Source organism: Pteronotus mesoamericanus, unplaced genomic scaffold, assembly GCF_021234165.1.
Source record: "Pteronotus mesoamericanus isolate MK-2021 breed Mesoamerican mustached bat unplaced genomic scaffold, CSHL_Meso_final contig_1018, whole genome shotgun sequence".
Taxonomy (NCBI): domain Eukaryota; kingdom Metazoa; phylum Chordata; class Mammalia; order Chiroptera; family Mormoopidae; genus Pteronotus; species Pteronotus mesoamericanus.
In genome coordinates, this window is record NW_026555002.1 from 2,717,342 (window position 1) to 2,727,795 (window position 10,454).

Sequence of the window (10,454 nt, forward strand, 5' to 3'; positions counted from 1 at the left end):
CCCGCCAGGCCTGTGGGTTTTCCTAGGGAACCACTTTAACAAGGGTGGAGAGATCCACAGAGTCAGTTGAAGGCCAGGTAGGAAGGGAAGCGAAGGGCCTTTGGGTGTTTTCCTTTGGTCACCAATGGGCTTAGGAAAGTAGATTTAGGAGGTGGGGGGGGTGAGCAGAAGGGATTTTCTATGATCGATGGAAGACCATGTGGGGGTACATACACACCACATAACTCACGAGAAAATAATAAACTCCCGTGGCTGCGCCTCTAACAGAAGCAGCACCCGGCCAGGGGACCCAGAGCGTTTTCACGTGGAGGGGGTCCCACGGAGGCGCCCGGCCGTTGCGCCCGCGTGACCGGCCCCACTGTAGACAAAGGGAGAGCTGGCGACCCGCCCTGGCCTCCTCCGCCACGGGACGGAGCCGAGAGGGCTCGAAAGCAGCACAAAAGCACGATTGTTTTCCTCTCTCTTGGGTTCAGCCAAGGAGGTTTTAATTAAATGAAAATAATAGGCGTCCCAGTTCACCTGGGGAGGAGGGAGGAGAAACCAGAGTAATCCGTTTCCATCAAATACTTTTCGGGGCCGGGCGCAGTGCTCCAATCACCAGGGTTTATTATCCGTTCCTTTCTCTTTCTTGACTGTAGCTTTTTAGAGGAGAAATTTAATTACGGTGATTGAATTATTAAAAGAATCAGAAATAACTTCTGCATACCAAACTCCTTCTTCTCCCCCACCTGAAAAGGGCCTGGAGTTGATATGAAATTGTTTTGTCCTTCTAGTAGACCTGAGTTCTTAATGTCCTTGATAAACGTTCACTTAAGGGATGAAATTTAAGTATTAAGGAGAGGTTGAAAACAATCTTATAAAAGAATCTTATCTGGAAATAATATTGATAAGAAAGATACTGACTTCTAAATTTTCATACCTATCTTGGGCATGTAATTGAGATCAACATTTGATAAATGAAGACTTTGAATGGGAAAAAAAATTTCAACTTTTTTTTTTTACACCAAAATCAGAAACAACAACTAAAAAATGATCTCAGTAATGGTTGTTGGAAAAAGAAATGAGAACTGGAATTGTTTCAGCCTTGTTGCTTCACAGAAAAATTAAAAATAAGGCACTCGGAACTGTTTGGGGTTTTTTTGTTTTGTTTTGTTTTTCATTAAAGTCATAAACTCAGACGGACCGTAGGGTAGTGGACCCATCTTATTTCCAGTCTTTGGGACACTTGAATAAAGCCAAAGGCCGCAAGCATCACAGATCCAGATCTGTCACCAGCAAAATCTACTGCCTCATCCTCAAAACTCCCCTTGGATGCAGCATCTTTGAGTCCCTCCCATGTGCAGCCTGGGGCTGGCATTTCGCCCACCTGAGGAGACTCTCCGTTGATGGACACTCCGGTCCTCCACTTGCTAACATTCTGAGCTTGTGGGCGGGAAATGCTCCTTAAGGAAATGCTCCCCCCCCCCCCCGCCAAAGAACCGCAGTCCTGGCCTCCTTGCTCTCTGCCCAGTTGCCCGCTTTCTTCTCCGCTCCTGGTCCTACCTCCGTGGATGGCTGCCCCGCCTGCCCACCAAAGAAGATGCGGAAATCGATTTCTCCCAATCTCTAATCGCAGCTCGGCTTCCTGGATGCTGAGTCCCTCTCTCTTCCAATCAATTTGTGATCGAAATGGCTTCCCTGGTGAAACCCCTTCATGCTCTGCCGGGCTTTCTGGTTCCTTCTCCTGGTGAACCACCCCTCCCGGTCTGCACGGGTCTCGCAGACAGGACCCAGGCCTGCATCTGAGAGGCTGCGTCCCCACGCTCTGAGCCCCGGCGGGGGCACGTTCTCAGCTTGACAAGTGTGGCTCTCGGGCAACTCAGAGCCAGGTCAGGGAGTCATTTACCCCTTCATTTGTTCCAAGGAACGGGACGTGGATTGTACATTTTCTACGAGGCACTGGGCAAACTTAACCCAGCCAAGGCCTTCCTCTGTTACACAGGACGCTCAATAGAGGGCGCTCCTGCACCACCACAGCCGAGCACTGGGGCAGCGGACCCGAGCGCTAACAACCTAGTGCCTTCTGTGCGCGCCTGGGGACGCGCGCCTGGGGACGCACGCCCAAGCTCTGCTCTCTTCCCCTACCCACACTCAGGTGTGGACGGGGCGTTCACCTTGCATCCGTGTAGCCTTCCCAAAGCACAGACAGTAATGGTGGCGCACGTGAGTCTCTTGACTAGATCCACTCAAAAGTCAGCTTAATAGGTGTCGCTTTATTTCTAAGCCCTTAAAGGGAAAAAAAGAATATTTTTAGGGAACAATTTCAAAATCACTGCCAAGTTATTGTTTTCTGTTTAAGTTGAACTAACTGAGTCCTTTTCTGGGGGTAAAGTCATCTTGATGCAGGAGAGAAGGGAGGGAGCTGAAACCTCACCGCTGCTGGAAGCAACACATCTCAGGCCAGACGCGAGCGCACGTTCCTCTTGGAGAACTGTCTTGTTCTGATTAATTAAAATGAAGAGAGTAGCACACGCAGCCAATATTTTCTACTCAGCGGAATGCTTGCCAACCGTGGGGGGGCGGGGCGCCACCACTCAAATGACTATGTTCTACATTATAAGAGTGACTTCTTTGCAGTTATCAAAGCCAACATTTATTGAGCACTTACCATGTGCCAGGCACTGTGCCAAACACTTTACATGTATTACATTGTCTATTCTTCACAGCTACCACATGTGTTAGATGCATGTTAGAGGCGGGTAGCTCGAGGGACGGTGAGCGGGGTATTGCCCCAGGGCTAGAACGGGGCGGGAAGGGGACAGCACCCGCCCGACCTGTCGACATAGCCCGACCCGTCAGCCACAGCACTACATACGTATGTCCAGGTGGAAACGGGCTCCGAGTTCTGCGCGAGCCTCGCATTTCTGACTCAGTGGTAAACACTACTTTCCTTTTCACGATTTCTGCGTGTGTCCATCGCAACTCCTGTTTGAAAGCTGACTGAGCCGAATGACGTTATTATGGGAAAGAAGTTAAATCATCAACTGTAAAATCCACTTCTCACCTGGTGAGTGAAATTAGAATGCAGAGTGGCTGCCATTCAATTACAGTGAGTCGCTGGTTAATGGCTGTGTTCTGGAAGGCTTTATTAACGGCTGTTCCTGGGCTTTTTGCAGGACAACAGACAGCCCTTGACGACTACACCCCACCACGGGGGCACAAAAGGTGGGGGCCGCTGTTGGCAGTAATTAGCACATCACCGAGAAAGCACATAGGGCGTTTTACTAAAATATTTCCCTCCTACTGTCCTTAAAATAAAACCAAGAACTGGCCGGGGGACGGATGCAAGTGAGGGAACAGAGTTGCCATTCAGATCATTTGTGGGGGCCGGGTCCACAGGGCTCCAGTCTGGCCTGGCCCTTCCAAGTGCCCAGGTTCCAGGCCGCTAATCGAAGCCCCGTCCCTGGCCGGCGCCCAGCCGAGGCCCTGCCCGTGGCTCGGAGGAAGGAGAGAGAAGAAACGGGCTCACGAGAAGGTGGCCCCCTACGGGGCAGGCCTTGAAGAAAGCCAAGGAAATCACTCCCAACACACACAATTCTCTCTTCCCAGGATTCCCAATAACCAAAATGACCTCACTAGAAATCATGCCACCATTTCTCCATCCTGCTTGCTCACCACCCCCTGCCCTGTGGGAGCGGGTGCTGGATTCTTCTTTGCAGCCGCCCCTTCCCGGTTTGGGCCCCTGGGCCACACCCCCCAGGGGTTCCATCTTTGTGGACAGTCACGCTTGATGCAGGGCTGGACCAGGAAGGCCAAAGGAACATGTCCTCCGGGCTGTCGTCGCCATTAACAGGAAGGAGATACAACTTCTTCCCTCTAGGATGCAAACCAAAGAGGGGAGTCCAGGGATCCCTGTAGGAAAACAAATCAAGACAGAGGGAAACAGAGAAGAAACAGAGAGACTCCTGGTCGAAAGACTGCTTTCGCGCCATGCCTGAATCACGCACAAAACTTTCAATTATGCCGCTGAATATATTTTCATTTTTGTCCAACTTGATTGGAGTTGCATTTCTGTCGTTTGCCACTGATTTCAGGTTGCCTACAACTTCATTCCCCATTGAATTGAAAGAGTGTGTGTGGGGAGGGAGAGGGAGAGCGGGCTGGCCCCCAGCCCTGGCACAGGCACCTCCAGGGTAGGGCCAGGCCGTCCAGAGCCGGCTTCCGCCTCGGCACAGCAAAAAGCGCCGGGGCTGCGGTTTCCTCATCTGGCCGTCTGGACAGGATAACCCGCAAGGCCATTTCCAGCCCTGACACTGCCTTCCCAGTCCCTGGACCCACTCTGGAGGGCAGATGACTGCAATGGCTGCTGTCACCATGGGAATTCCAGAGACATGGTGGCTTGTCCTGCTTTCTACAGAATGTGGTCTTCTCACGTGTTTCAGCGCCAAGGAAATCACGTATCTTACCATACATAGCTCGTGAAAGGAAAGCGGAGAAGGAAAGCAAGCCTATAGAATTTCCGAGTTATTCCTGAATGATTATCACATTCGTTTCTGTCCCCTTTGACCCCGTTTCCATCTCTCTGCCCATTTGGGGGAGTTGGACAGATTTGACAGTCCGCCCCTCCGGCTGCCTCTCCTCCACAGCAGGTCTCTGTGTGTTTGCCCTAATGCACTGTTTCCTCTGCCCCCAGAGAGAATGTGTTTACAAACTGGAGTAAAATCACTGGAGCAAGGGGAGGTGGGCACCAGGGGAGCACATTGGTGTTTGTAACTTCTGGACCGCAGACTCCAAACTATGGGCATGCCTTGTTTCGGCACCCAAGTGCGGCTAGATCCCCAGCTGCAGCCAGAATGGCTCATCTGGGGGCAGGTGGTTCTCGGTTCTCAAAGTAGGGTGGTGGAGGGTGCTCTCCTGAGGTGCTAATGCTTGACAGGGGATGTTAGCATGGTCGGTGGGAACAAAATAAGGCAGCCGAGGGGCCGTCTGGGAACGACCAGTTGCCTGAGTTATCTGGAGATAAACAGTCCTTGTCCTCCTCCCTCCACCCCCCGGCCCCAATCCGCTGGCATCTCTGCCTAGATTGCAAATGCTGGACCCCTGTACCCATCGCTGCCACCAGGCAGGAACAGCTGGGCCTCCTGGGCACCCTGGGCCCAGACCTGAGCCCCCAGTGCGGTGGTGGCCTGGTGCAGCCAGCCGCCTGGCACTCGGGTGGGGAAGCGAGCCAGGACATCACGGAGGGCCAGGGCCGAGGGCACAGGCTGGGTACAGGGGCGAGGCTCGGGGTGCAGCTGGCAGTTCACTGAAGCCAGCAACCTCCTTTCCTTCTCCTCGGGGTCTGGGGACCTGACCCCACCGCCCTCACCTCCCAGCGGGGCGCTCTCACCCCACGCTCGGGGCCCCCGCAGCCTCTGGGGGCCGCCTCGCTCTGGATTCCGGGCCTCGCGCCCTTGCCTGCAGAGCGGGGACCCCGACCCCGCTCCCAGAGGCAGGCTGTTAGGCCCCGGGCTGCGGCCCCCAGGGCAGTCCACGGCCAGGACTCGGGGGGCGGAGAGTTCCGGTAGCCGGGAGCTATTTTTATAAGATGAGTCAGCCGGCCTGGGAGGAAGAGCCGGCTCCCGGGCCCATTGTCTGGGCGCGGCCCGGGAGGGGGACTCCGCGGGCGATTTCCAGCGCTCCAAAGGGCGCGAAAACGGCCAGCAGAGAGAAGTCCACACCCGACCCGGGGCGCGGCGTGGGCGGGGCCGGGGGCGGGGCGGGCCCGGGCGGGGCGGGGCTGCGAGGGGCGGAGCTGGGCGCCCTCCGGCCGCGGCAGGCTAGAGGCGGCGGCGGCAGCAGCGGCGGCGGCAGCGCGGGGACTGCGGGGACAGAAGCGGCAGAGACGCCCGGGGAAGCCCGCGCCCCTGCCTGCGCCTCCGAGGCTCGCCCCGGGAGCGGGAGCGGCCCCACAGCGCCGCCCAGGGCAGAGGCGAGTGCCGGAGCCCCACGCCGCCGGCCAGGGGAGCCGGGGCAGCGTCCGGAGCTCGGGGGCGCGGCCCGGAGAACCGCAGAGCGAGCCGGGGCCGGAGGAGGGCTCCGGGCGCGAGCATCCCGCGTCGCGGCAGCGGAAGCGGCTTCGCAGGAGACAAAAGCCTGCCGGAGAGACGCGATGCCGGGCCGGCGCGGGCTTGGGGGCCGCGGCGTCTGAGCGCGCAGACCCGTGCGCCCCGGGGCCGCGGAGGCCAGGCAGGTCGCGGCGGAGGGCGGCAGGCGGGGCCCAGGTGCGCCCGGCCGCGGCGGGCCCGTCACCGTTCGGGGGGCGGCGCCCTCCCTCTGCAGCCGCAGTGGCCCGCGCCGCAGCGAGGAGCCATGGGCAACATCTCCTCCAACATCTCAGCCTTCCAGTCCCTGCACATCGTCATGCTGGGCTTGGACTCGGCCGGCAAGACCACGGTGCTCTACCGGCTCAAGTTCAACGAGTTCGTGAACACGGTGCCCACCATCGGCTTCAACACGGAGAAGATCAAGCTGAGCAACGGCACGGCCAAGGGCATCAGCTGCCACTTCTGGGACGTGGGCGGCCAGGAGAAGCTGCGGCCGCTGTGGAAATCCTACAGCCGTTGCACGGACGGCATCATCTACGTGGTGGACTCAGTGGACGTGGACCGGCTGGAGGAGGCCAAGACGGAGCTGCACAAGGTGACCAAGTTCGCCGAGAACCAGGGCACGCCGCTGCTGGTCATCGCCAACAAGCAGGACCTGCCCAAGTCCCTGCCGGTGGCCGAGATCGAGAAGCAGCTGGCGCTGCACGAGCTCATCCCGGCAACCACCTACCACGTCCAGCCGGCTTGCGCCATCATAGGCGAGGGCCTCACCGAGGGCATGGACAAGCTCTATGAGATGATCCTGAAACGCAGGAAGTCCCTCAAGCAGAAGAAGAAGCGGTAATGCGCCCCGCAGCGTTCTGGAGCGAGGGGGGAGTGAGCGAGTGAGTCAGGCAGGAATGAATGGATGTGCGAGAACCCGCGCCCGCGAACAAAGACAGCGAACCAAAGCGATGCTTCGAATTTTTCAAGCGGAGTCTCTGCGCCCAGACGCAGGATTGGTGACTTAACCTGGGTGCGTAGGCTGACTTGCCAGCCTGCCCTCCACCTGCGCCCACCCGGAGCTCAGGGGACCTTTTGTCTGAACGCCGGAGCTCCCTAATGGGGTGGGAGGCCGCCCCGGGGAGTGGACGTGCAGGGGCTGCCGGCCGCCCTCCCCGCCCAGGTGGCAGGCTCAGATGTCAGAGACAAAAGCGATTTCTTCCTACTCCAGCAGGGCCAGAAGTTCAGGCTGCCCCGCCCTCACCTGCGCGTTACCTGAGGTATGCAACTCCCAGAACCCCGGGAGTCCCCATCGGGGGGCATGCTGGCTGCGGGAGGTGCTGGGGGGACAGCCCCTCCTTGCATTCACGGGCAGTGGAAGCTGGATGAGCTGATGTCACAGGGCCGGCCCCTGTTGAAATTTCACTTGTTCTGCCCTGGGCCCTGAGGAGGCGGTGTTTGGGGCCGTTGGAGGACTGCCGGGAACAATACGCAGCCCCAGGGCCCGGGACGCTGCGCTGGCCTTGGCTGGGGAATGGCCGCGAGGATGCGCCTTTCCTGGTGATCTGTGGTGGCTACGGAACCAGTTTTTGTTGACAACCGCTTTTCAGCCTGGAATCAGACATCATCCAGATGGCTTGGACCCTGTTCATGTGCAGGTCATTATCACACAGAGACCAATAAAAATTAAAAAAAAAAAACCCACAAAAAACAACTATTGGAGGTGGTGGCAAATGATGCATTTACTGTTGGCAGGATCGTTAAAGGGGTTTAAAGGGTAAGGCTCGGGATGTGAATGCGAGGTGGATGGGCGCGTGTGGATGCGGGGACCTCCCTCTGTACGGTGTCATTGGTGTAACTAGACCTGTGTGTGTGGAATCCGAAATTCTCTTAGCCTGCTGATCGGCCTGTGTCAGCGTCCCAGCCGCAGATGTGTGCTGAATTGCAAGGTGGTTTTATTGCTAGGGATGTCTCCTCGTACGCTTGATGACGGGTTTTGGTTTTCAGACATGTTTAAAAAAAAAAACCAAAAAACTACAAATGAATACTCACCTTAGAAATATTCACCGTAGGGGGGGAAAAAAAGACTTTGCTTTGCCCTTTTCTATCCTTTTATGCTGCAAGTGGTGACATGTTCCAATTTCTAATTGGGTTCGTGGTGGTCTACCTGGTTTCAGTATTTCATTTAAAAAAAAATCTCATTAGAGTTATTTCATGTCATGCACCAAAAAATAAAACCCCACCTTGTTGTAAAAGCTGACCTTGTTGCATGGATTTGAAAGCGCAGGAAAAGCACCGGAATGAGGTCCTTCCTCATCCCTTCTCGTGGGAACTGGCCTGCATAGCAAATGCAAACCACAGTGAGGCCCGAGCTGAAAAGCAAGCGCGTGACGTCATGGCTGCCTGTACTCGGGCACCTGACAGTGTACTTGAAGGAGGCTTTGGACATTAAAGTGAAAGAATAGATATTTTTAATAATGGAATTTAAATAAATCCTTTATAATCAGGACTGAGTCTTGGTTTGCAGAGGCTGTCACTGACCCTGAAACGCAGGATCACAAGGGAAACGTAAGCTCACTGTTGGATTTTTATTTCCTCTTTGAATTGTGTGCTCCCCCGCCCCCGCTGTTATAAACTAATTCATGAAGGAGGCCTATAGAAGTCGGGCATGATCACACGAAAGCTTGTGAGTTAGTCAAATGACAAATTCATGCCCCTTGTCCACTGCATTTGGAAAATTAATTTATGAACCAGAGGTAGAATTCCTGGCTTCCTGCTTGAAAGCCAGTTCTTAGATGAGGTATTTTCAAAGAAGAACCCTAGCAGCCCATCCTCCTTTCTCTTCTGTCGGCGTGTGGGGTACCCCTCCAATGGTGGTCTTTTTGGTAGAGACTCAGTTGAGAAAATAGAGCTCAGCAGTGTTGAAAAACCTGCAAGGTTTCAGCTTGCCTATCGACAGCATATTCACTGATTTCTAAATGGGCTGGTCCCATCACCTGAAGATTCTGTATAGAATTATTAAAAAAAAAAATCCATCCTCTTTATTTTCTTCACATGCGACAATTTCTAAGCACTTTGCCATTTTGGTAGTTTCCACGCTATTGAGAGAATAATATATTTATTTTGTGACATTGCAGATGCCAAATACTGTAACCTTCTCGTGCTCACAGTTAAGTTTAAGGTCAGTGTTCACATCCTGCCGTGCTTTACAAATGATGCGAAATGACTTTGGGTTTTTTTTTTTTTTTTGCATTAACAGGACTGAAGGGGTGCAGTCAGCCGTTAGTAACTGTCTAGTAAAGTACAACCCTGTGGTGTCGTAACGAATAGTTAGGAGTCTCAGCTGATTTCTGTGACGTTTCACCTAATACTAGCCCATTTCATCCCTGACCAAACAGGAAGCATAAGCCCCAGCACCACCTTGCAGGGGTAGCGGGGGTCCCTTCCAGCGCAGCAGGCATTGGTCAATGACGTCTCCTGCCCTTGGGCGCACGGATGGGTGTCACACGAGGGAAGTGGGCCTCCCCACAGGCGCTTTGGACATGTTTTCTGACAGACACAGGGAGGCCAGCTTTGTTTTGGGACAACTCTCTTCACCCATTCTCTGTCAAGGTGTTGGGACAATGTCTCCTGGTTTGTTTTCGTTCCTCCTGCTATAATTCTGTCTTGACCACCCTCCTCTTCTGTTCCCGCTCCCTTTTATATGCATATATGACGCTGTGACAGAAATAAATTATTTATACAAGCAAATGTTTGGGGAACTGGTCTGTGGATGGTTTCTGCTGCTTGCTCTCTGGGCCTCCCTTACGGAGTGCTCTGTGTGGCTGGGTCCACTGTCTCGTCTTTTTTGGCTGGAGGGTCTGTTCCACCCTGCGTGGTAGATTTAGAGGTGCCCGTCCCCATTCTGGTGCCTGCCAGTGGCTTTCACAAACCCGCCAGAAAGTGGCCTCAACACCTTGCCCATCCCCAGCCCAACCAGGTCATGGTTATTAATTACTTCAAAAACACCTGATTACATAAAATTGGGAATACCCACGTGCCAGTATAATACCGTTAGGTATTGCAAGCTGCTCAGCGTCTTGGCTGCCTCTGCTGGTAACTGGGTTGAGTTCTCCTCTTGAACCCATCAGGCGTCCGAGGCTTGAGTCCTCTTGGACAGTGGGTGCGGTAAGACCGGCGTGCTCAGCCCACACCCTTGGGAAAAGATAACGCCTCTGACAGGCTCAGTGCGTCACACACGGGGCCAGGTATCCAGCGACAAAACTAAGCAAAGGTTGGGTCTTCACTCTGGAGCCAGAACGATCCCGTTTCAACTTTGACTCAAATGCTCAGGGCCCTGTGATTGTGCTGAAGGCTCGAGCCTCAGTGTCCCCATATGTGAAACGGGATCATGGCGGTTGCTGGGGG

At 54.7% G+C, this 10,454-nt stretch overlaps 1 protein-coding gene across 1 annotated transcript; it reads left to right on the forward strand.

Annotated features, from left to right (window-relative positions):
- The first annotated feature begins 6,316 nt into the window (after nucleotides 1-6,316).
- ARL4C (ADP ribosylation factor like GTPase 4C) lies at nucleotides 6,317-9,733 on the forward strand. Its single transcript, XM_054570476.1, has one exon. The coding sequence runs from the start codon at nucleotides 6,331-6,333 to the stop codon at nucleotides 6,907-6,909; it is 579 nt and encodes a 192-aa protein (XP_054426451.1). The 5' UTR covers nucleotides 6,317-6,330; the 3' UTR covers nucleotides 6,910-9,733.
- The last annotated feature ends 721 nt before the right edge of the window (nucleotides 9,734-10,454 follow it).

Bases quoted from the DNA above. Each gene is read 5' to 3' on its own strand.
- ARL4C (XM_054570476.1), top strand. From the start codon at position 6,331: ATGGGCAACATCTCCTCCAACATCTCAGCCTTCCAGTCCCTGCACATC.